General features: G+C 39.1%; 1 protein-coding gene across 2 annotated transcripts; it reads left to right on the top strand.

Annotated features, from left to right (window-relative positions):
- The first annotated feature begins 351 nt into the window (after positions 1–351).
- sh3bp4a (SH3-domain binding protein 4a) lies at positions 352–26,449 on the top strand. 2 transcript variants are annotated; one of them, XM_057326406.1, is made up of 5 exons: positions 352–458; positions 13,538–13,737; positions 14,110–16,481; positions 24,761–24,949; positions 25,150–26,449. In XM_057326406.1, the coding sequence occupies exons 2-5, from the start codon at positions 13,617–13,619 to the stop codon at positions 25,372–25,374; spliced, it is 2,907 nt and encodes a 968-aa protein (XP_057182389.1). In that variant the 5' UTR covers positions 352–458; positions 13,538–13,616; the 3' UTR covers positions 25,375–26,449. The 2 variants fall into 2 exon arrangements, with proteins under 2 accessions (XP_057182389.1, XP_057182390.1); XM_057326407.1 differs by having other exon boundaries at positions 370–458; positions 13,535–13,737.
- The last annotated feature ends 1,134 nt before the right edge of the window (positions 26,450–27,583 follow it).

Raw genomic sequence — 27,583 nt, 5'->3', positions numbered from 1 at the left:
ACACGATAACAAAATAAAAACATGATTTTTGTTTTTTTAAACAGAGTTATCTGTTTTTGCACATAAACTATATATCATATATTGTCTTATATTACTGTGTACTAAATTGTTTAAACATCATTTTATTACAAAAAAAAATGTTATGAAACAAACAACTGCTGAACCTGTCATTTCAAAAAATTAATTGATCTTGCAAACTAGACTAGAAAAGTGACTTTCCTCGAGCTTCCGCGGTGACAGATGGCGAACCAGTGCCATCGGATCGCAGTCCCCGCCCGCCAGACTTCCAATCCCGCCCCTTCCGTGACATCACGCGTGCTCCAGCCCCGCTCCGATGCGAGACGAGTCTGCCAAAGAGCCACAAAGAAGCACAAAGTGAAGTCACCAACTCCACACTGTGACCGTTCGCTGCTCTGGATAAACATTCCCGGTCGCGCATCGCTTTTACACACACAGGGGTGAGATGCTTTAGTTTCTTTTCAGTCTCTTGAAGGCGTTTAAAATAAGGATTATTTTATATATCTTCGAAATGTTTGTTACTGTATCAACGTGTACACGCGCTGCTTGTTTGATCGTTTCATAAGGTTGAAGTGAAGTTGCGCTCAAACACATTCGTCTGTTCGCATTATGCGTTTAAATAATAAGCATAAACTTACAGTTGAGGGTTATAAAGATGTCGTGTGTTTGTGTCATGAATAATGCTATTAAAGCGCTTATTTGTCTCTCATCTTCGCAGTTTCCCTCTCATTTAGTCATTCTGTCATTGTGTATTTGCCTTTTTATCAATCTGTTCTGTCTTTTAGCCACTTACTGTATCATGCCACATAAGTTTGTTTCTTATTGATGTTTCTTTTAGCCCAAAAAAGGTCAATAAACTACAAGACTTATAAGAATTAAAGCTATGGACATCTTTTAATCTATTAACGTGTATACAGTTACTACGGTAAAAGCATTATAAATGATCAGGGTTTAACTGAAAACAGGATGTTAGAGTCGTGCTGTCATTTAAATTGAATAACATTGGCTTATATGAAGTTACCCGACTTTCATTTGTGCAAAAATGGTGTGAGACAAATTGGTGTGAACTATGGTTACCGTGGTAAATGTCCATAAGGAAAGCTGTTGTCATGTGGTATTTGGTTATTTGTTACCACGGTTATCAATGTTTGATAGTCATGACCACCATGGTGGTCATTCCCATTGGTGGGGACATTCTATACCCCCCTCCAGCTATTCCCTACATCCTCCACCCTCCCCTTCCTACATTCCTTTCTCTGGAGGGAACCGAACTGACCTGTGGCACATCTCAACCAACAAGACCCCAGCTTCCCCCGCTTGTATTAACAATTTATTTTCAACTTACGTGGGATATTAATTATGCATGCCTCTCTTAACAAATGGCTCCTGCTACTTTAGAGAGATAACAATGTGTGTTTGTGTGTGCGTGCTTTGTATTTCGTACAAAACAGCTACAGTATATGATCCGAATTAAAAGTTACTTTTGAATATAAAAGTGTCAATTATAAGCTAAATTCACTGGCGAGGTTAAGTTTTATGCCACGGATGCTGTTGAGAACTTTTTGATGAGGGAAGAATAAACGTATTAAGTTTTGACAGTAGTGCCCTTACAATGGATGTCTATAGGACAAAGATGTCCAACAGGGCATTTAAAGGCTTAAAGGGATAGTTCAACCAAAAATAGAAATTCTGTCATCATTTATTCACAACCTGTATGTGACTCTTGAAACACAACTGAAGATATTTTGAGAAATTTGAAATTTGGTGTTGTGTCCATACAATGGAAGTCAATGGGGTCCAATGTTATTTGGTTATCAACATTCTTCAAAATATCTGTTTTTGTGTGTTCTGCACAAGAAAGAAAGTCATACAGGTTTGCAATGACATGAGGGTGAGTAAATGATGAAAGAATTTTCATTTCAATTTATGCTTTTAAACCCTTTGTAGTGTCTTGCCCCATAGACGTCCATTGTAAGTGATTCACCGTATGTGTGATTTCTGTTTTATGGATGAATTGAAATTACTTTAATCCACAGAAAGTGTTTAGATCACCCATCCGCCGAGAGTTCATTTTTCAATTATTAGTCTTGCTTACTATACATGAAGTCATGCTAGTTCAGCTTAGAACATCACATTAAAATCCCCCTCGAGTCAGATGGCAGAGGATCGTAAAAAAGACAGGGCATAAAACGCCAGATCGTTTTACGAGGATTTAACGTTTCAGAGCTCCGGCCATCAGTACAGATTACGCTGTGAGTAAATTGAGGCTTTTTGCTGATTTGATCCTGAGGCAAGCCGGCCTGAAACACTTTGCACTTTCTGACTCCCGTTCATTGCAAACGTCACCAAATTCCTCCAGCGTTTCCATTGGCCGCTCTTCTGAAGAAAATAAACACACGCGGTCATGCGATTGGAAGGCAGTATAATGCGAGTATTATAAACGGCCAGTGTTGTGATACTATGTTTATAAAGCCAATGGTTTCAGTGTAGCTAAGGGTAAGAATTACTCGGAATAACCTAGAATTATATATTCCTCTTTGCTTTTCCTGCGTGGAGATGTAGGGAGTGTATTGTTGATGGTATCAGTGGGTGTCTTTAGCCAGGATTGTGACCAAGACCTGGAAGGTTTGTTTTCGGGATTCAAACATGAGATAATCAACAGTCTGGGGCTCAAATTTAAGCCGGTTGTCAAACCCTCTGGTCCATGAGTCATCAGTCGCAGATGTGTTTATTTGTAAACTACCAGTGTTTGTTCATTTGTTAATTAGGAGAGTGTGTGTAAATGTCTATTGAGAATATGTCAGGGTCGTATTTCATGCAGAAATAAAAAGTATGAATGCATAGTGTTTGTTTGGCTAGGGCTGCTCGATTATGACAAATAATAATCAGGATTATTTTGACTAATATTGAGATCACGATCATTCAACACGATTACTCTTTGACTTGGGAAACAACATTAAAAAAATATAAAAAATACAAATAAAATAAAATAAATAGTAAAAAAATAGATTTAAATTGTGCGTCCATATTAAATATAATGATAATATTATAAGAATGAGAATGCTTGCGAAACAGGATCTGGCACATTAAATGTTTTACCTTGATTATTTTGTTTTCGTAATTGATAAAAGCCAAAATTGAGATCAATTACGATTAATTGCGCAGCCCTATTTAAAGCCGCAATACTTTTTTCTTAAAAATTAAAGTACATATAAACTAGGGCTGTTCAACAATTGATCGTGATTAATCGCATCCAAAATAAAAGTTTGTTTACATAATACAAACACACACACATATATTTAAGAAAAATATAAAACATAAAAATGAATCTATGTTTATATTAGGGCTGCACGATAATTTATTGCGATACCACTAAATCCTATTGAAATCAAGCTGGCTGCGATATGCAATGTGTCGATATTTTTTTTAATGCGTAGCTTGACCGTGAAGCACGGCTCTGGGATCAGTAGGAAATGCTGCTCGATCTAAAAGCAGTGCGAGTTTGAGTCGCTTTTAATGTGCATTTGAAAAAGCAACACCCGTCAAACATGATCATTATAAATATACTTTATTATCATAAAAATACCTGATGAGGCTTGAGGAACAGTGATAAAAAGATGTCCATAGGCATTACCTAGATTCTAGAACATGTTATGGTCTTCTTCTGCAGTGCGTATTTGGAGTTTCCGCACGAGAGCGCCCTCTGGCTTTCGTATGCAGCAGCATTTTCCCGTACTTCACTCAAAAGCTGTGCATAAATCACGTGATATTTATCGTCGGTTTATCGCGAAAGCCCTAGTTTATATATATATATATCATTTAAATTAAATATGACTATTAATATATACATGCAGATTTTTCCTAAATATATACATGTATGCGTTTATAAATACAAAATAACGACACACAGTGAACAACAGACATATAGGCCTGTTATTATGTAAACACAAACTTTTATTCTGGATGCGAATAATCATTGAACAACCCTAAATTCCATGTTAAAAACCTTCTCCTTACTTTACCTGGATTTGTAGATACTGATGATTTATAATGTGAGCTGTTAGGTGCGGTTGTGTAGGAAATCACATAAAGTAACATGCAATTGTATGTCTTAAACAGTGATGGCGATAGAGAGGCAAAGACACAGATTGTAACTTTTAACTATTACAAACCATTACACTATTTTGTCATTTTTATAGTCATTAAATCTCATTGTTCTTGGTAAATATGCAAGAAAATTATTTAAATTGAAAAAATGTTTGGTAGTCTTTGATTTAAATAAATTAAAAAATCATGTACAAAACAATCCCACACAATAGTAACGTCTTCACCAAAATGTCACCTTAATTTTTGATTCAGCTATCTGACATGTGCGTTTCGTCTGTACTTTGCTTGCATTCTTCACTGTTTCTGCTTCCTGTATTTGCCCTAAAGGAAGCTCCGGGTTATAAGAGAGATTCCTGTGCTGTTTATGTAGTATCAGCTGAGGAATGATATTAAATTCCAGTCTGTGGCAGTCGACTTACAGCTGCAGGGAGCTTCAGACACACTACAGCTGGAGGGGAGGGATGGTAGCTACTCATCAGCCAAGCATTTCCTGCCTTTCTTTCCTTTAGTTTCCTCTTTTCCCCCTTTTCTTGCTGTCCGCCAGACTCTGTCTTTTTGTTTTGTGTTTTCTCGCAGTCTCTCCAGAGCACTTCCTGTCATAGTGTGGCCGTTTCCTGTTTATGTAAACAGTGAGTGGTCGTCCAGGAGAATGCCTGACCCTCCCCGAATACCTACTGGTCTTTCTTTTTTTTTCTTTCTTTCTTTCTTTCTTTCTTTCTTTCTTTCTTTCTTTCTTCTTGATGCGTCAGTGGGATTCGTGGCATTATGAAACTGCTTGATTCAAGCTGGAAGGTTACTTTCCATTTTCTTTAGGAAAAATCCACACAAGCGAGTTAATTTAGTTAATGAAGCTTGTATTTAATGAATGTATTAGTCAGACCAAGAGTGGAGGTTTGTTTAAGCATCATTTAATTCTGTAAAGTGTTTCTAAAGATAGTCGAACACAAACAAACTTTATCTAGGAGTAGTGGATGACGAAATGCTTATGAGCTTGTGTCATATTTGTTTGCGAGCCAAAATGTTTAAAACTATCATTTTTTAATGTCTCAATGTTTGTTTAGTAAATCGAATTCCTTTCTTAGTGTCATCTCACAAACACCTTATTTAAAAATGTTTAAATATCGAATTATTATGGAACTTATTTCTTCCGATAACTTTTCCCAGTCAAGTTTAACAATCATCTTGATAAAGATTTTAGTTATAGGATATGTCACGCAATACCAAATTTTGGTTGCACAGTTAAGTGGAATGAAAAATATCTTCGTGGTTATGTAATTGTAGACACGTGACCTGGACGCCACACCGTCCCCGGTAGCCAAACAAACACACACAAGCAAATACACAAGCATCCCTCGCGTCTGTTTTTTATTCAATTTCAGGCCACATTTAGTGTGTAATGTAAAGTATGATTCCGTTGCGGCATGCACATGTGAAATGATAAATGGGATGCGATTTCTGCTTCCCGTCAGTACTACTCTCCAGAGAAACTATGTGTACGTGTGTGCGCTGGAATAATGAGGTTTGACTTCATGGTTTCGCACTGTTTAATCTCTGCAGGGTTTCTCCTTCCAACGAGACAAAACTCACACACCCACTGATACACACTGGATAAAACTTAGAAAAGAAACATTGTAACTTCTATCTTGTAGCTGGTCACCCATACGAGGAAGTGAAGGGTAGCATTGTTCTCTATGTGTACAAATTATGCTAACTTTAAAGGGATAGTTCGCTCAAAAATGACAATTTTCATCATTTGCTCACCCTCGTGTCATTCCAAATCTTTCTTTCTTCTGGCGAACACAAAAGATTTTTTGAAGAAAGTTGGTAACTAAACAACACTGGACAACATTGACTTCCACACAAAACCACAGAGACCTTTCTCAAAAAAAATCTTCTTTTGTGTCACACAGAAGAACGATTCACAGACAGGTTTTGAAAAACATGAGGGTGAAGATATGCTGACAAAATGTTTATTTTGAGTTGAGCTTTTTTGGTAATGACCTTTAGCGCCACCTGTGGCAGCACTGAGAACGACAATAGGACAATAGGCTAATGTCAGTAGGACATTAACATAAAACTTCTATTTCTTCTACTTTTTATTAGTATGCTAGTTCTCTGGAGATCGAACCAATGACCATTCAGTGCTAATGCTGACCGAGCTACAGGAGCACTCTTCCAAAGTAAGCCTGCGAAAACCATACACGCCCTGACGTTTTATGGTAGATTGTAACATAGATTTATATCACATGGCAAAATCTCCTGAATCTGTGTGGACTAAAGTATGAACTCAGCATCGTTGCACTTTGTAGGTCTTGCGGCTTGAGTTGAAGCAGACTTTTAATGCATTTTTCTCCCGGAGGAACGGAGCCACCCAAGAAAAAAAAGGAGAAGAAAGCCACAATCGTCATCAGTTTCCAAAAGCACAACAGAGTTGTATTTCATAATTAATGGGGACTCAGCACAAAATCCAGTGCTTGTAATCCCTCTTAAACTCCCATGGAGCTCGTGTTGTTTGGTAGACGTGCCTATACTGAAGTAAATCTTGCAGGGTTTTGGAACGCTTTCGGTGTAAACGTCTTTCAAAGTGTTGGGTGGTGTTTCTGGGACAGGGGTGAGCAGTCCTTATTGTTATGTAGAGCGTTTCTCGAGAGTAGACCTGACCCGACGCGAAACGACACAGTTCATTTATTGAGGGATCAGTTTAAACCCTAGCTAATCCAGGCCTCCTGAAAGGAATGTAATTTGGCATCACTTTCTTTTGCCTTTGGAGAGGAACATTAGGATTTTAAGAACAATTTACTGGCTCGGCGTTCCTTGTTATTGTGCAGTCATTTATGTAAACTGCGTTCTGTGTGTAATTTAAATAACAATACGATGTGTTTGTTTACCACTTGTTTTTCTTTAGTAAAGTAAACTTTATGGAACAATCAGTGTTTGAACTAGCAGAAGTGCGGCCTTGTGGTATGCAAATGCTTTTGGATGTTAAACAATACAATGCGAAACAACAGATGATAATAGATTGTAAGTTATTAAGTAGGAATGAAGTGAAATCATAAACCTTAGATAAACTACTAAATCTGGGTATAAACAAGGTTGTTGGTTTGTTTACTGATAAAAATATATATATAATTTGAATCCATTGTTTCTTTGGCTAAAGGAACATTTTCTCAGTTCTCAGTTGTGTCTCATTTCATTTCCTAAAATTAAAATAGAAACAAATTAGATAATTGTTCAAATACATGAGATGTATGGAGGTGTAAAATGAATGTAGGTTGTGGAGGTAAAATAATCTGGATTTGGGTACATTTAATGAGAAATGTTTGAGCTCATATTGAGATCTTCGATTCATTTTTGCAGAATGGGCAAATCTGAGCTCAGTTTGTTACATTGTTGAGATCTCTTCTAAAACTCTGAAGACATTTGTGAGGTTTTTGACTCTTTTTCTCAGGAGAAATATCTGAGACACACGAGACATAAAGGTCCAGTGTATGAAATTTAGCGACATCTAGCAGTGAGGCTGCGAATTGCAACCAACGGCTTATTCCACCCCTCCCTTTCGAAGCACTGCGGTGGCTGACACAGAACTAAGATGTCTTCACGTTTTTGCCTGTTTGTCGAAGGAGATATGGTATTTACGCAACGCACTCTGTAGAGCAGTTTGTCCCTTTAGGGCTACTGTAGAAACAACATGGCGAATTCCATGTAAGGGGACCCACGGTGTATTTAGATAGAAATAGCTCATTCTAAGATAATAAAAACATACCGCTTCATTATGTAAGGTCTTTATACACCTCTGAAGACATAGTTATGTATATTATAGATCCTCCAGAAAATTATGCACAGCACCTTTAAACTAAAGTCTAGATTCCCCCAGTTAATCTCATTGATGAGAATAATGTAGATGTCTGTGACTCAGCTGAACCTTATCAAGTTAAATGACCAATTTCTAATAGATAAGAGACTATCTATAAATGAAACCTGTAATTTAACAGACTCCTCTGAAATTAGCCCCATATGGCCACTTTGTAATATTACCTTCATCCACGCCCGGGCACGGGCACCTCAGTAAACCTTTGTTTTAGATCCCGTACTGTTACAGGAACCGGCGAGGGCAGTGAAGGAAGAAATTACTTTGGCCTTTGCCGGAGGGGGATATACGAGGGGGCTCGTATTTACCGAGCAATGGGAAACCTTCGCAAATCCTGCTCGGCTTGTTCGCACAATTACCCCGTGAAAGCATATAAAGCTCCTCCACATTATAGATGAAACTTAAAGTATGATTTTATTACCGCATTAACATTTTGGAAGTGTAATTATAATAGTAATGCTCAAACGACAGGTATTTCATCGCAGGCTTTGAAATGGATGTGCATGGAACGTAGCGACTCGGTTTGAATGAATGAATTCAGTCAAACAGCATTTTTATCTGTTTGAAGCCGTCTGAGAGAAGATGATTAGGAAAACCGCTCGCACTGGAACCGAGTCTTGAGACTTCTAAGACTGTTTCTTAGAGAATCGTAATTCCCAGGCCTGCAGCGTAAAGTAGTTCCACTCATCTTCCACGCCGCATGCGAGATAGGACTTCTTTTGTCTTGTGGGACAACTGAAAGTCATATATTACAAGCGTTTCACATTGTAGATGGTTTCGAAACGTCTCGGAGGAGGTTTCGAAGGTACGAGAGGCTACCTTTAAATTCTGATTCAGCGTTTTTTTGGGGTGACAGATCATTTGTCATGTGTGCCCATAAGTGCTGATTCCGTCCCCATCACCGTATGAAGGTCTTTGTTCAGTAGAAAGGGGAAAAATAGCTCGCGGCATGATTCTAATACAGAGGAATTGTGGGGAGCGGCAGTTCAAGCAAATATTGAAAACTCATATTTGTTTCTGCCGTGGAACACAAAATGTCAGATTATCCGGACCGTTCTTTATCACTATTATGAAAGAAAATGAGGATTGACGCTCCCATAAGAAAGAAAAATCACATGCGAGATCTATTTAACATCTCCATTATTTCTTCTAGAATTTAGATAAATTTGGAGCAAATGGAAAGTCTCCTGTGTCAAAAAAGAGCCAGAAATCTCACATATGTCTCTGTTAGAGTTTCAGAAGAGATGTCGGCTGAAGATCAGGGCCCGTATTCATGAAAAATCTTAGCGCAAAGAGTTGCTCCTAGTGACAAAATTCTAAGAAAATTCTTAGAAATGTGGGCGTTCCGCTTACAATTACAGAAACGATCCTAGTAAAGAAAAAAGTAATTCGTAAAGCATCTTAACCCTTAATAGAGATCTTAAGGTCCAACATTTTAGGAGCAGCGAGGAGGACTTTTAAAAGACGAAACACAAAAAGTGAGAAGAAATGTGTTGCAATGCATGACAATTTCCATATTACTTTGAAGGTTTATCAGATTTTTTATTTTTAAAGTTTTTTTTGTGTGTGTTCAACTTTTGTTTATCTTGGTTTTGGTTTTCTTGTATAGTTGCTTTGATGCAATGCAAATTGTAAAAGCGTTATAAAATAGAATTACATTGAATTGAACGACACAACGAGTTAATAAGACACAACACATTAGATTGTGCAGGGTTCATGTTTGTGACCGATCCTATTAGAGACACGCTAACATCTCCAAGACAACGCAGAAATGCCATAGCTCCAGAAATAGAAGAAATCATTACATTAACATATTTGGCAACTGGAGAAATGCAGATATGATTTGGTTCTGTCACAACCTTACATTTACATTTATGCATTTGGCTGACGCTTTTAACCAAATCGACTTACATTGCATTGTATTATACATTTGTTTCTGACTATGTGCAATTCCCTGGGATCGAACCCATGACCTTGGCGTTACTAGTGCCATGCTATAACCACTGAGCCACAGGAAAGCACAAACTGTCACTGTTCATTTTCTATAAAATACATTGACATTAACAGCATGATAAATAAAAAATAATAATAAAGAATATAATAAATAAGACTAAGCTAAATTCGACTCCTACGTAGAAGTTTTTAAGTTAAATTAAGAGCTTTCTTAGAGGATTCTTAGAAGCTTTAAGAATACGGGCCCTGGAAAACATCTGCTGTGTAAAAACATCCGATAAACGTCTTAGAAAGAGCAGTTTTACATACATTTTATATCATAAACATCTTCTAGATGTCTATATTACATCTGACAGCAGAGCAGACGGTGAGCAAAGTCAGCAAACTATCAAAAAAATATGTTCAGATTTGCAAAGTCTGCAATCAAAAGTCAATATTATTAAAGCTCAAACATTAAATCCAGATTATTTTACCTCTGCAGTCTACATTTGTTTCACACCTCTATATTCTTCATGCATTTGATCAATTGTCTGTTTTTATTTCTCCAAAGCAACTTTGAGACTCATTTCTTCTGAGATGTCACAAAAGAATTTAGTTCAGAACATTTACATTGTGTTGTGTTTTATATATGTACGTGATGTCACAACACTCCTCCCACAGGCGTGACTAAAAATAGCGACGCCCACACGCGTCGCTGCAGTTGCCACATTAATCTCTAAATTGCTGTATCACTTGCGTCTGTGCTATCCGGTTATAAAGAGAGAAGGTGGAAAGCGATATAGAGGGATTCTCAGCACAGAGACGGATGGGAAAAACGGGAAAAAAACTGGTAGCAAATCTCTCTTTTCCAGTTAGTAGAGCCCCAGGTGCTGTTATCCGAAAGGATGATTACACCCTTGTCAGTGCACTAGGGTTCTAATCCATCAATCTCTTCTCCTGTGTCTCCTAATGCCTCCATTGACACCACTTTAGAGTCACACATCAAGCTGGGAAGCCACGGACTCATGGAGCATAAAATGAGATCTTATTTTTGGTGCCCTGGATGTTGAAGAATTTGTTTTTACTTGATCAAATATAGCGGAGAGAAACCAGGGCCGTAATATTTACAATTTCGTAGTTTTAGGCCGGGAACGTGCTTTCGCCGTTAACCGTCAGTTTTTGACAGCTTGAATTATGAATAACATAAAAGCATGAGGATTTTCTTTCAGATGGACCGTATAAAAAGCCAAATAGTATGGCTGACCTACTTCATGCCATTTATTAAAGGTAGATATTAAGAAATGGATGTTGAAAGGGGTTCAGATGGGCCCGTGCGCTTCTGCAAGTCTTTTGCGTGAAAGGAGTTTTAAAAATACATGTTAAAGATGCTTACCTCCTTTGAAGGGTTCATTAAACCTTCAGATGACAGAGATGAAAGCTCGTCACTCCATAACCTTCATCCTCAGACTCCGTTTCAACCTCCGTACGGACAAAAGCCTGCTTATTATTGTAACTACCAAAGTGAAATGTGAACTATTGACATTATAACAGCCAGATTTCAATGATAAATTGTTATCAGCCGATCCATTTAACGTAAACCTTTTGGCCTTGCTTGATATTCATTGCGTGCTCTTGATTATTTAGTCCGACTAATTATAGATTGTTTGACATCTCAGTGTTGTTTGCATGCCTATCACGTCAAGAGCAGATTAATAGAGCTCATCGTCTCCGAGAGAAGTTGAGTCAATCAGGCATGGAAATTGAGTCTGTTCCTTCTTTCCCCAAAGCCACTACTGTAGCTCTCCTCACCGTACGTCATAACAGGAAAAATGAAGTGCATTTAATCCCCAACAAAGTGCAGAAATTGATTGTTTTATATACAGCACCGCATGAATTCCCAGGAGCTAAAAGTTTCTCGTTCGCTTGGAAAAAATCAGTTTTAGAATGATATTCATTTTCACTCAGCAGGTGACTTAGTTTAGTTCTAATTGATGGGACCCCTGCTGTACCATATGCGTTTTAGGTGTCCTTTGATAACCTTGTCTTTCTTTAGAAGCTGGAAAATCAAACATACTGCCAGTGATAATGACTTTTTACCCGTATATTAGCTTTATACATTCACTGTATGAGTGCGTTTTACGGTATAGGCTTCCTTTATATTATTCATGCTGTGAATGACTTTTTCATAAGGATCTTTATTGCCTTGTTTGAAGTTTTGTGGTTTAAGTAAATGTGCATGTAAGGCAGTATTATTCCATACAGTTTTTAATGGCAAGCGTCTGTTTTTTTTTCAAGTAAGTGATGGGAAAGTCAAAGTTTCTTTGAGTTTATTGGGGCATTTGGCACTTTTATGTGAAGCAACTTTATTTATTTTTAGCGTTGTTTTATGAGGAATATGAGGTTCCCAGGGAATTGAACCCACAACCTTGATGTTGCCATCACTGCTTTTTTAGTTCAGCTGTATTGAGTCAGGTTAAGTCAATAGAATGCACATGGGCAATAAGCATCTTCATTGTCACTGGTTGGATGTAGGGGTATACTTATTGAAACCTTGTCCTTGTTGCCACACCTTTCAAAATGTGCAAAGACCTCCAGGCTACAAAAGATTTGAAACGGCATTCTAAACTCCTAAAACAACAAACACGTAAACGTCTTTAATAATGCAATATCGCTCGAGTAGGAGTGCGGCCTCGTGCCTCTGGCCTAATCACAGCCATGAAGATATAAGAACACTAACGTACATACACGACTACGAGAGCGATATTGCATTTATACATCAGTTCGACGGCACAAGTGTGTAGATAAACCAGAAACAACGTCGGAGTGTCTTTAAACCCCTCCGGTTTTAAAGGAAATGGGGAACTACTTTCTTCCACCACGAATCCAACCCCAGTATAACAGTTAAACCTCCGCTACTAAGTCCAAACAATCACTTCTTTTAAATTTGCGCTGTGCTGAGAGAGACTTTTAAATGGCAACTCACCGAGAATGTGTTAATCCCCTCGGAGACCCTCACGTCCTGCACTGTAATTTTTTTAAACAATGAATGCAGAGCGCTGTGAATAAATTGCTAGAGACACGCCAACACTGACAACGCTTAGTTTCACTTAAGTGTGTTCCAATTATCAATTACCATTTATGGCCATTATCCAGTTTTGAAGTTTGTGCAGTGTTGAGATTTAGATCTCATTCATCGTACAGCAGTAACCTAGTTTCGGTTCACAACGCGAACAATCTTTGCCTTGGAGAAAGATATGCCTGTAAGTTTATTTACTATCTGTAAGCGTTCATATTATGTGTTAACATAATATTGATTCTTGGAAGTTAAACTGTGATCGATATAATGATAATGAAAGAAAGTCCCATCGCATCACATGTATCACCTCTGCCAAGATTAAGTCTCAATTTTAATCTCATGCGATACATTTCGAATCACATCTTGTCCCAGTTTGTCCCTTCAGTTATACCCCACTAATCTCCAGCTGTGATCTCTCTGAAGAAGTTTGTCTCAATGTTCCCAATCTGATTGCCGTTCGTCCTTTATACTCAAACTTTTGTCCTCCCACACAATGCTAATCAAGATTGTGCCTCTTCTATTTGTTTCCTCAGCAGGACGAAATGGAAAACTGCCAATGTCTGATTGTCAGGTTTGGAGCAATGGTTAAATAGCATAGCCGATGCAAGGGACGACATGGCTGCCCACAGGATCAGAGTGACGAATAACAACAACGTGCTTCCTCGATGTAAATCGGAGGGCACGCTCATCGAACTCGACGAGGGAGTGACAGAGGCAAGTCTTATAGATGTCAAAGGTAGGTTTGGGAGATAACTTCAATTTGTTGAAGGAATAATTTGCACAAAATTACATTTTTGCATCATTCACTTATTGTCATGTTGTTCAGAACCTGCACAATTTTTCTTTATTCTTAAAGGAGTAGCAGAAGTTTTAAAAACAACAAGAACTTTAGTTGATAGGAACTGGGGGCTGGCAAGCTAAAGTATGAAAAACACATTAAAAGCATTATTAAAAATAAATAACTCCTGGCCAGAAAGTCTTTTCAAGCTTTAAGTTACTTGAGAATGAATAAATGACAGGAATGCCATTTTTGAGTGAAATGAGTTTCAAAAATTCAGTACATTTTAAATCAGTAAATCTTAAATATCATTATGTTCCTTCCTTACAGTGCCTTCTCCCAGTGCCTTGCGTCTGGCCCCCTCGACTTCTTTTGGGACCGCACGGGAAGTAGTCGCCATAAAGGATTACTGTCCATCCAGTTTCACCACTCTGAAGTTCTCCAAAGGAGATCATCTCTACGTGCTGGACACGTCTGGAGGGGAATGGTGGTACGCCCACAACAACAGAGAAATGGGGTACATTCCTTCAACATACGTTCAGCCGGTCGGCTACAGGAACTCTTCGCTCAGCGACAGCGGTATGATTGACAATCTTGGGGACTGTTCCGAGGAGGGGGCAAAAGAGTTGGAGCTGCTGGGGGAATGGACTAGCAAGCCCCTACTGTCTTATGACAACAACAACCCATTCTCCATGCTCTCTTCAACGAACCCATTCCTCAACGGATCCATGGATGACGTCCTCGATCAGAACAGCAACGATAGGGCAAGCCAATGCAACAGCGTGGATTTGCTTTTCTTTGACTCGTTTGCACCTTTGGCCCCCATCTTCAATTCCAGCAGTTATGGCACCACGAAAGGGTACAGCAATAGTGTCTTTGACGGCACGTCAACCAGCCCTGATTTTGAAGCTTTGCAGATGCAAAGATACAAAGACAACCCCTTTTTCCGGAGCAAGAGGTCTTACAGTTTATCAGAGTTATCGATTTTACAAGCTCAGTCGAATCCTCCATTGCCTTCATCAGGGTTTTTCACAGGGCTCAAGGCTCCTTCACCGGAGCAGTTTCAGAACAGGGAGGACTTCAGGACTGCATGGCTAAACCACCGAAAACTGGCACGGTCTTGCCATGACCTTGACACCTTGGGGCAGAACCCAGGCTGGGGTCAGACGCAACCAGTAGAGACTAACATTGTCTGCAAGCTAGACAGCTGTGGAGGAGCAGTCCAACTTCCAGATACAAATATCAGTATTCATGTTCCTGAAGGCCACGTTGCAGCAGGCGACACACAGCAAATCTCCATGAAGGCTCTGCTGGATCCTCCTTTGGAGCTTAATAATGACAGATGTTCCACTGTGAGTCCAGTGGTTGAAATCAAACTAAGCAACATGGAGATAAAATCATTCATAACCTTGGAGATGAAGGTGTCAGTGGCAGTTCGGACAGAAAGTCAAACAGCGGAGCTTATGTGTGTCAGAAGTGATTGTAAGGAGGGTCCATATTCTCCCGTTCCACAGGCGTATATTTACGGCGACACAATTCAAATCCAGCTGGATAACCTGGAACCATGCATGTATGTTGCAGTTGTAGTCCAAAATCAGCGTTTGTCCTTCAATTCTACTGTTTGGGATCATATGGTGAAGAAAGTTACATTGGGGCTCTATGGGCCCAAACACATTCATCCATCTTTTAAGACCGTGGTGGCCATTTTTGGACATGACTGTGCCCCCAAAACCCTACTGGTCAGTGAGGTTGGGAAACAAGCCAAGTCCGCCCCACCTGTTGCTCTACAGCTGTGGGGGAAGCACCAGTTTGCCCTTGGAAGACCTCAGGACTTGCAGATAGGCATGTACTCCAACATGTCAAACTATGAGGTCAAAGCAAACGATCAGGCCCGGATCGTCCGTGGGTTTCAAATAAAACTAGGCAAGGTGAGTCGGCTCATCTACATGATAACGTCTCGGAAGGCAGATGAGATCACAGACTTCACGTTACGCGTCCAGGTAAAAGACGATCAGGATTGCATCCTCGCTCAGTTTTGCGTTCAGACGCCACAGCCACCCCCTAAAACCGGGATGCGGAACAACGGCCAGAGGCGCTTCCTGAAGAAAAAGGAAGTAGATAAAATAATTTTGTCCCCTCTGGCCATCACCAACAAATACCCACAGTTTCAAGAGCGCTGCATCACTAACTTGAAATTTGGCAAATTGATCAAAACTGTCATCAGGCAAACCAAGAATCAGTATTTGCTGGAATATAAGAAAGGGGATATCGTCGCTCTGTTAAGCGAGGAGAAAATCAAACTCAAAGGACAGCTATGGACCAAAGAGTGGTACATTGGATACTATCAAGGAAAGATCGGGCTTGTGCACGTGAAAAACTTGCTGGTACTGGGAAAGGTCAAGCCCATATACTTCTGTGGGCCGGACCTTACGACTACAATGCTGATGGAACAAATCCTAAAACCCTGCAAGTTCCTCACTTACATTTACGCCTCTGTGAGGACGATACTTATGGAGAACTTAGGGAACTGGCGGGCGTTTGCTGATGCTTTGGGTTATGTGAATCTTCCCCTGACGTACTTCTGCAGAGCCGAACTGGATAGTGAACCGGAGAAGGTGGCCTCTGTGCTGGAGAAACTGAAGGAAGATTGCCTCAACATGGAAACTAAGGAAAAAAAATCATTTCAGAAGGAACTAATGATGGTAAGGTCTTTGCATTTTTGTGTGTGGATTTGCTTAGTTTGCAGACTAAATGTATTTGCTGGTGTGGGCATAAATGCTTAACTGTTGAAAGTGTGGCCGTGTAGCACTTGTTTAAACCTTTTATGCAGCCTTGCTTTTCGGCTTTTTCACTTATCAATGCTTATAGCTAATTCTGTCGAGATTGCAGTAAACTGTTCTCAGCTGTCTTTTCTAATCCATACAGCTGTAGAAACCTGCAAGTGCCGCTGAAACCCTGACTGGCTCTCTCACATTCTGAATGAAAGGAAATTTGTGCTTGATATCATTTTTTTTATTATCGGACAGGATGTCCAAAGTTGCAAGCGTACCGTCCACCTCTGGTTTATCTACACAGTGTCCACTGTCTAGCAAAATAAACTCTGAAGTGGAAAATAATCGACCACAGCAAACAGTACTGAAAAAACGATACCCCCAACATTTTGAAGTCATGTAAGAACAGCATAGCACAAGAAACGATTGTTTGGACAGACATAGCCAGAACATTTCTTACATATTCTAATTCCGCTAGCATTGACCGATATCCCAGTCATAAGTAAACAGGTTGGTGCACCAGATACTGTATGTCAGCTTAAGGTTTGCTTATTTGAGGAGACAGTGCATGGAGAAAGATATGTTATCACTCTGTGAGACTGAGAAGGGAGAGATACTAGTTCCAGTCTTATCTTTAGGCTAAGCATTAGCTTCTTATCATGCATCAACAATACAGATGAGAGTTTGTCTACACATCTGAGTGTATTTGGTTACTTCCATATTGACTTTGTGATTCAGATATTTCATGTCCCTGAGAGTTAAAGCGATATATCAGGGAATCTTGGTTTTATCTTAACCTCCACAACAACCAGAGCTTTTGTTAAAAGTTAAATTATTCAGGACTCAAGTGGGTGGTAAGCGTTTTTTTTTACAGGACACAGCACCTCAGCAATAATTCACATCTGTTTGCGAGTGTATCTGTTCGTTCCTGTTGGCTAAAAGCTAGCTTCGTCATTGTTTCTCTGTCACGCTTTTAAAGCGAACACATTTATCAGGCAAAGATGAGGCTATTATTCCCAAGCAATGACGTCAGAAGAGAGCTGCTTGTCTCTGTGGGAGTTAATCGATTTTGAAATTACAGTCTGTGGTCCCTGATGGACAACCGCCCTTTTCTTGACTCGCGCACGCCATTATTTAGCTATTTGTCTCCGCGCGTTCTGTAATTACGCTCAATGCTAGTGACATTTCGAGCTGTTCAGACAATGAGGTTTATATTTTTACACGGCCAGCCGTGGAGCTAAGAGTAGCAATTTGTAGGTCTTCCACCGAATCCGCCTTTGTGTTTTGACTTAACAATTTTCTCAGTAGCTGTACGTACTATTGGCGTTCTGCGCGCATATAAATCCGCTTAGCCTAAATCCATAAATGTATGACTTGTCGTATTAAAAGGAGTTTTATTAAGACACAAGTGGCAGCCCACTGCCATTAGTCAGCAATCTGTACGTTTTAAAAGCTTGTATGCTAAATGGTTTGCTAGAACTTTCCAAAGGCCTTTAGAGCTTGGCAGCTGCCTCAGCCGTATCTAAACACTCCTAAAATAAAGCCGCACGAGCAGGGCGACCGGGCTAGGAAAGCAAACAGGCTAAACTGAGCCATTCCAATTTATTTGAGCTTGGGTTAAATATTTGAAGTGGGCAGAAAAGCGGTTATCTCCAGCTAACAGTGAGCCACCTGCTTTGCGCTTGGGAGCGTGTAAATGTCAAAGTCACTGAAGTCAGAGACTTGTACGGCAGCGTGTTTGCATTCGTCTGTGCTAACTTTAGACTCTTTTGATGTCTAACTTGGACTCGTTAGTGACATAATTTCAGGTTATTGCATCTGTGCCTGTTCTTCAAACAGGTCCAGTCTTTAGTGTTTAAAGGCACAGCTCACCCAAAAATAAAAATTCTGTCATCATTTATTCACCCACATGTCATTGTCATTGTCATGTCAACGTGTCTGTGTAACACAAACCAAGATATTTTGAGAAATGTCTCAGTGGTTTTGTGGACATACGATGGAAGTTAATGGTTGCCAATGTTGTTTGGTCACAGACGTTTTTCAAAATATCTTCTTTTGTGTTCTGCAGAATAAAGAAAGTCATGCAGGTTTGGAATGACACGAGAGTGAGTAAATGATGACAGAATTTTCATTTTTGGGTGAACTGTCCGTTTAAGGTTTTTAAGGCGCTCACTTATGGTTTATTGGTGTATTCAACTAGGCATCCAGTAGACAAAAACTATAGACTGAATTGATGAGTATAAAGAGTTTTAAAATGCATCATTTATAACCCCAAGGGGGGGGGGAGTTAATAGATCCATAAGAAATTTCCAACAGTTTGTAGACACGGTGTGAAGCATTTTACATTCTTTAGAAATCAATATGAAAACCGACCTCCACCTCTCCTTTCCCTCCGGTGGCATTTGTAAAATAAGATGTTTTTTCTGTGGCAGTTTTCTGCAGCATTTACAGCCTTTATATTGAGTGGAAGTAGTGTATTAATGCTCCGTCTGGTTGCTATTGTCAGTATCATTTAGATTTCATATGTGAGGAGTTCTTTTCTCAGCTTGATCTCACTACTAAAACCTTGTCGACAGAGGAGAGAGATTTCCTAGGGTTGTTTTATTCCCTCCAACTCTATGACAAAAGATGTTTTCCATTCATTATTTTTATGAAATCTCCAGCAACTTTATCACCTTTATTTCAAGGTTCTCGATCAAGGCTGATGATTCGGGTGTCTTGTGGTACAAACAGTCAATCCTGACAGGTGTAATCTATCTGATGATGGGGTAAACCAGTTAATGGAAGGATGCCAAGGTATGGCTGGATAAATTTAGAAGTGATGATACGCTTCTGTCATGATGGATTGTTCGGTAAATTAATGTGTGAGATATTATCTCGCCATTCCTGAACGATTTTGGGACAGGGTCATGTGGACCCGGACGTTAAGATGGAAAGAACTTCAGGTTCAGGTAGATTTGGTAGATTTGGTTTGCAGTGTTGCGAGTTCTCACATTCCTTTACCTTACATAACTTTACCTGAAATTTATAATAAAGTTGTTTTTGTTAGAGTTGTATTACAAAGTTAGAGATAAGAAGTCATTTTCAGAAATCATTGGAACGGTTTATTTCAAAGAAATAGTTTACCCGTAAATAATGGTTTTGTCATTATTCACCTTCAAATATTTTCAATATTTAGAAGAATGTGTCAGCTGCTCTCAATCATACAATGAAAGTGGATGGTGACCAAGGGCCGTCAAACTACAAAACAAAGTTTTATTCAATAAAAATCGTGCTTGACATTTGTGGTTTCTGCACTTTCATTGTAAATACTCTTTTGTGTTGCACAGAATAAAGAAAGTCACATGGGGTTTAAATCACACAGGTTGAGGACAATAAGTGATAACAGGATTTTCATACTTGGGTGCACTGTTACTTTAATATTCCCGGCCAAATGCAGAAAAAGCCTGTTATCTAAAGAATAAAATTCAGCTTATTATGCTTGTCTCAGGAGAAATAGAAAATCCTTGACGGGTTCTTTTTATTCAGTTTTTCAACAAGGAAAGGAAATCTTTCGTTTTCATCCAGCTCTACTTTTTCTTTCTTTCTTTCTTTCTTTCTTTCTTTCTTTCTTTCTTTCTTTCTTTCTTTCTTTCTTTCTTTCTTTCTTTCTTTCTTTCTTTCTTTCTTTCTTTCTTTCTTTGCAAACTAAAACGAATGCAGACTAGGAAAGACAGCACATGGCTAAACTGTAGAAAATGAGATAAGTGCTGCCACAGTTCTGAAGCATTCCACCTGTCAATCATTCCTGTCAGGTCGTCTCCAGAGAAAGAGGGCGATATCGTGAGGAGAGCGAATAGCAATCCTATTTTCAAGAACGTTTTAGACACACATTCAGACACTATTTCGACACCTTTAATGTTCTTTTTTGTTGGTGATTGGATGGTTTCTTGTAAAAATTGGTTTCCATCCTACTTCCAGGTCTGGGGATCAGAATGAGGAGGAATTTTGTTCAGAAGGGTACTTCTGTGTGCCATTACTTACATTGTTTTTATTTATATATGCTGGAATTTTTATCATGTAATTTATGAGAAGTCTGAGATTGTGACTCCTGGCACCAACTGCTTGGATTACAAGATGTGTTTTGTGTTTGTAATGTACATTTTAGCTTTAAAGCCACAATATGGAAGACTTTTGTTTTTTTGTCCAAAAGTCACTTGCACAGTGTGATATATTTCAATCAGTTGAACCAAATGTTCCCAAGAATGTGCAAATCCAGAGAAATTCCCATTTAAAATAATGGCCCGTCCCTTGTCTCCCTTGTAGTTGTTGCATATCAGTGACTTAATATCCGGCGCTCCGCACAACCCTCAGTTTCCAGTTGTAGAAACTACGGCAACATGCAAATGCAGAAGTAGTTATACAGCATCTGGTTATTATGGATCATGATTACTCTTTGGCGAGTAAAGGAAACCTAAAAAAGTGTAAGCGTAGGCCAAACGAGGCAAGCAGGCTTATGGACAAACAAAGACATTTTAGTAGACAGGTAAACACATTTTTCATGCACAGATTATTTGAATAGTTATGAATGCAGTTACCCTATGAAATACAGTGTATGTCACACAAAAATATGTAGCCAATAACGTTACTTGTACATGCTGTGGGTTCGTTCAAATTTACTTTTTAAACGATGACTGTATGACTGTTTTAAACAGGTAAAATTGTGTAGCATTACGCTACCAAATAAATGGACAAAGTCCAATATCAGTCGCGGGCTAACGTAGCATTACATTCCACGTTTCTTGCAAGCTAATTCATTACCATGACATAAAATAAAATTAATTCATTACCTCGTCCGTGAACATGATGGGTGATCTCCATACGCCTCTTGATGGTGAAAACGACATGTCCCATAATTCCACTCTCCTACATAACGTCATTTAGCCTCGCCTTTTGTTGTTGTTTCGAAAGTTCGCCATCTAGCGGTCCAAATATTCCATATTGTGGCTTTAAGAGTTGTATTTCTTTGCTTTGTTCTGCACCGTCCTTTCCATGAGACCTGATTCAGCAGTGTAGCCTCATTAATACAGTCACATTCCAAACAGGTGACCCCACCGGCCTCTGGAATGTTCCGCGGTCTAATTCCGGAACATTCCTTCAGTGGGGGAATTTCCTGATTGATAAGCAGAGGAATTCTGATCATGCCTGAGGTCCTGTTCTTCTATTAAAAACGCAAGAATCCTTTATCCTCATTAAACAGATGTTTTAGAAGTCTTTCTGACATTCAGATCATCATTCCAGGCAGGCGACTTTACGTTTCATTGACTTTGGAATCTGGGCAAATATTCTGACCGTCAACTAGAGCGATTTTGTTATTCAACTCAACATAGCATTTTTTCAAACCAGATTTTTGTCAGAAAGACAAAATAATTTATTTGAATTTAACTGAATTGAATTGCATATGCATGTGTTCCAAGCTTTTATTTAAAAAAAATTAAGTTAAAATATTATTTGATATTTTATATGATGTTTTGGAACATCTCTCCAATAAAACAGACTGTACAATCTCTAAATCTCTACTGTGTATGGAGTTCATTGTCCTTCTTTCAGGTCTCATCTCGCAAAGACACAGAATCTCAGGAAGTATGTACATAAATATAAGTCAGTTCAGACCTGGCCAGATCTCTGGAAATAGACACTGACCCTGGACTGATTAGACGCATACAAACAATAAATAACCCATCGGTTTTAAAGGCCATTGTGGACTTTAAGGCAAGAGCCGTTCGAATCTGATTTATGAAGGGAATGAATTTTGGACTGTCTTCCCTTTTGTAAATTAATAGTGTCTACAGTCCTTTGTTATATTGTTCAGATTCAAAAACGTTCCTGGACTCTCAATTCTCATCAGGGACGATTCAATACAGCAATACAAACCTTGGGTGTTTTGCAGAATCTTAAAGCTCATTGGGATTACTAGTATTTTAAAAGGATAGTTCACCCAAAAATGACAATTCTGTCATCATTTACTCACGTTCTTGTCATTGCAAACCTGTATGACTTTCTTTCTTCTGCAGAACACAAAAGAAGATATTTTGAAGAATGTTGGTAACCAAACAGTACCGGCACCCATTGACTTGCAATGGTTTTGTGTCCGTACAATAGAGGTCAATGGGTTAACGTTGTTCGGTTATCAACATCCCTTTAAAATCTATCAAAATAAGTTTGTGGTGTTTCCCAGTCTTTAAAGATGTTCAGCCAACATTCATAGTCCTCTCTTTTACAGTTGTATCTGAAAGCTTGGTTCTTTGTGGAATCCTCGCCATTAGACAAAAAGCAGAACATGCGTTGGTTCATCAGCTGCGTTTTAAAGGTTGGAGGCATGGTTTGAGTCTGGTCTTTTCCTGTGAATGTACTATTGAGATGAGTCTTCCAAGAATAATACATTAGAATGCCATTTGGCAGGGAAGAAGCTCGGCCTGGTTTGGCTGTACTCATTTCATCTCCTAATGATGGTGACATTTTGCCATCCCATCCCAAATGTCAAGAATCAGCAGAACCTTTCGGCTCCGTCCACAACCCTGTTGAGAATCTCTCCCTGGCCCAGATCGCAGTGAAGGAATTTGCCTGGAAGAACAGGCGTAAATCAAGCAAAAATCAAACTAAAACATGCAGAACAAATGTGAGATGCTTGGGGAAACAAAATAGATGGGAACTCATTTTGAAGCTCATTTGTACCCTGGAGTTTTAAGATATCATCATAACAAATGTGTGAATTCCATTATCATGACAATAAAAGTTTTTTTTTTTCAATCTTTGTGCCGATTGAATGTAATGCATTATAATGTGATTTGTCTTTTGCTGTTATACCGCATGGCACCCGATTAGGACCTAGTGTTATTTTGTGCTAAGGTTGGGCGATGTCTACCAAATTGGCAGGATGTGCGGACGACTGCGGGCCCTCCTGATGACAAAAATTGTGTCATGCAGGTGAATCACGATGCCAGCCCAACATCGTGATGGCTGTCAGCCATCGGCGATGGACGATGTCATCGTCTATCGGCCCAACCCTAGTGCTACTGTACCTTTAAAAGCACACGTTTTTAAAGGTTTCAATAAAGGTTTTGGATGGAGCTCCTTGTTTGTTTTGGTCCCACTTAAGAGCTTCATTGGCATTCCTTTTCCTAAGCTGCAGTTAATAAAACGGAAGTTCATTAGATTTAGATTTACAGTAGCTTGTAAAGTCATTCCACCGCCAGTCAGTAAACAATATTTATGCGTCCCCAAAAACAAAAGCATTCTCAATGCTCCAGAATAATAAAACCTAAGTCTGCTCTCCGTAGTTTCTGGAGTCGCACTATCTCTGAAGTCATACACCCGTTCTGAAAGTTTCCATCTTGAATCCAACATGCACGCATGCCTCCATAAAGCACAGAAAGGAAGTCCTCGGCTTTATTTACCCAACAGGGAGATGTCAGGTGTGCGGCCGTAATTGTATGTATCTTATCGGCGCGCTGAGATTCTGGTTTTTATTTTCTTCCCTCTCGTTCCTTCTTTTTGCAACAACAAGCATGAAGGAGAAAGGGGATTACCACTCCATTCCATCGGGCCCCTGGGGTCCCTTCTCATTCCAAACATGTCTGTGTGTGTGGGGCGGGAAAGAAAGTCGGTCGGGCTCTTTGAAGGGTTCTGTCATTCGCCGGTGACTGTAAAAACACCAAATAAGTCAATTTATACAGTAGATAGTGTATTGTCCTCTCTCCCTGCAGTGTGTATGCATGTGGTCGTTTTATTGGATGTCTCAAAGCCTCTCTGTTTTTAATCAGCTTAGCATGTTTTGTATTAGTGTGCATGTTTGTAACCCACTTAATTCACAATGCATCCTTATGTGCATAGTACAGTTGCTTTAAAAATGTGGTAAAAACACTCTAATCTGGTTATTTGTGTGCTTTAAAGACCCACAGACATCACTTTATAAATATCCAAAGTCTTATTAAGCTAATGAAGTTCTTTAATAGGTCACATTAGAATGTCATTATGAGATATGATGAACATTGTAAGCCGGGCCAGAGGGCAGAATCGCAGCTAATGTCGCTCGCCGCATGATAATTAAACACTACAGAAACGAATTTAAAAACACATGCATTAAATTCTCAAGAAGTCTGGCGGGATGTCGCATGTCAGCGTTGTTTTGTGGTTTTCACGGATATTAAACAGATGTTTTTCTCTTCCAGGCCCTGTTGAAAATGGACTGTCAGGGTTTGGTGGCGCGTCTCATTATGGACTTTGTATTGCTGACCACAGCAGTGGAGGTAGCCCCTCGCTGGAGAGAGCTCGCCGAAAAACTCGCCCGTGTATCCAGGCAACAAATGGAAGCTTATGAAGCACCACATAGAGATAAAACCGGCGTGGTGGACAGCGAGGTGAGACAAAACATGTTTACGACATCCCCTCCTGGACATTAAATGATATAAAAGCACTTTTTACATTTTGATAGCAAGACAATACTGTAAAAAAAGCATTTATGGAGTGTGTAGGATACAATTAGATTCAAGAATAGTGATGACCCTAAAGTTAAGCATTTGTAAGACTTAGGATAACAATAATATTTCTTTGACCGCAGGCCATGTGGAAACCAGCCTACGACTTCCTGCTAACGTGGGCCGCACAGATTGGCGACAGCTACCGTGACGTCATCCACGAACTGCACATGGGGTTGGATCGAATGAAGAACCCAATCACCAAGCGATGGAAACACCTTACTGGCACTCTTATACTTGTCAATTGCCTCGACATGCTCAGAAGCTCCGCCTTTAGTCCCGCCCCTCAGGACGACTTTGCCATTTAGCCCCACCTCTCTTCATGGCTTCACTCTTGTTCCGCAATCCATATGACAGAGTTACAGGTTCCTGTAGATGATGTCACCTCAGAGGAGCTTGATTTCAAAGAATTCACTCTTTTATTAAAGTTACTGTCAGCTGGGATGCCCACGGGGACTTCCTGTACCCGCCCACGTCCATATGTGGTAAGCCAATCAAGCCAAAACACATAGTGTTTGAAGTGTAGCTATTTTTGGAGATTCCTAAAGGAGTTTTTCTTCGCAATATCTATATATTTTTTATACCGGATGGCACAAAGGAAATTTTTACAATCGCTTTTCAAGTATGATTTTTCTCACGAAAAAGAACAGATCATCACTGAAAGATGAATGTTTATTATGTCACATGGATCCGTGTTTGCTGTCCTGTCCTGCATTTCATTGCCATCCAACACCACGTATATGGATTAGATTACATATTATTCAATTTATATGTTGCCTTTTGTGAATGCAATATTTAATGTTTCTCATTGTTAAAAGATGTATTGGTCTTACTAGGCTAATATGAAACTTTCATGTGTTTAAAGGGAGCTTATAGAGTGTTTAGACAGGTTATATCACTATACAAAGTTTGCATTTGGTTTATGGTCCGTTTCAGTTGCGTGTCAGTGTTTTTTACTCTAAAAGAATGCGTTCATTAATAAATGAATAGACTGTTGTGATTTTATTTATGATTTTTATGTCTTGCATTTCTGTTTTTTGTACGTTGGACGTTTTATGCTTGTTTGTTTGTTTGTATGTTTTGAATAATAATCAGTTATTTTACGGATTGAGTCCTGTATGTCTTCAATCATTGTCCTGTATGTCATTTCTGTGCTGGTTTTGAATAGCATCAACATGTAGGGAAAAAAGTGAATGTGTCTATTTATATATCTTTATATTCTGTGATTAAAGTTCTTTGAGATGGATAACATGTTTTTGTGTTAGATCTTCAAAATGTTTGACAGTGGCTGTTTGAAAAGTTAGACATAATTCACGCATCGTCTTCTTTAGAAAGAAAATGAAGTAAACATGCTGTCCCGTGTTGTTCCCATGGATTCAATAAAGCAGCTGTATATTTGGACATGTTTTTAATTTTTTTGTGTTTACGGAGTGCGTTTAAATTGATAGGTAAATTTGTCCGGAAAATGAGCGACGTGATGGGATATTATCCTGCACAACTACGCTTTGACTGCCAAAAAAGATCCTTCAAAAATGTGTGTGTGTGTCGCAGTGTTTTTACTTCAGTGTCACCTCTGTCTAGTTTGCAAACAGCTTTCTGCACCCCTAAGCGTTTCAGTTGAGCTGACTGTGAAAAATCAATTTAAGCTATATTTAAATGCTAAAGTAATTATAAGCTTGTGAAATGTGCGCTATAAAACCAATCAATTTTATTACAGTCATAATTAAAGAGGACTATTACATTAATCAATTAAGACAAAAAAGCAGAGCAAATTGCAGACATTCACAGACTTATTATTAGTTTCCTTATCAACTAATTTTCATCCTGCATTTCTTTAATGTCTTGTTACGTTTTAGATTAACACACCAGGTTTATAGAAACAAGAAAAAGTTGCATTAATCATTTAGCTTAAAAGAAAATAAGCCCCTAGATATCAATAATATGTTGTTTTTTACATTGTGACAAGAATTTCTTATTTCACAAACTACTAAACTAAAGACGCATCGACGAAAACCAATGAGGATTGTGTATTGTTGCGTAATTCCCTCTCCGCCGCCTTCTCATTTGGCAGGTGAGCGCGCTAACGCTGTGCGCATGCGTTGCGTAAACAAGACGCGCTCGTCGGATACGAGTGCTGGAAGGACAACACCGAAACGTGTTTGTCACGCGAAACTTAAAAATACCTCAAATACAGCACCACCAGAATCATACACACTACATTTATAGCATTTGTAATGTTTGGCAGTCACTTTTCTTCCATTATTGTTGTTCACAGATGAAACAGTCATGGTTTGGAGTGATTTGAGGTAAGTTCATGTTGACCGAATTTACATTTTAGGTGGCTTTTATATTGATCCTGCATTCTTTTTTGAAGAATTGGTAGTCATATGCAATAATTAAAATGTGTATGTAAGCGTATTTTTATTTCTTCTAGAAGCCACTGGACGTGGTCAATAATACAAACGGACGCAATTAAATGACGCGTTTGGAATTTGCGTTGCAACACTGGGTTCACAC

The sequence above is a fragment of the Triplophysa rosa genome, linkage group LG25, assembly GCF_024868665.1.
Source record: "Triplophysa rosa linkage group LG25, Trosa_1v2, whole genome shotgun sequence".
In the NCBI taxonomy this organism is placed as follows: domain Eukaryota; kingdom Metazoa; phylum Chordata; class Actinopteri; order Cypriniformes; family Nemacheilidae; genus Triplophysa; species Triplophysa rosa.
This window is presented reverse-complemented; position numbering and strand designations above follow the sequence as displayed.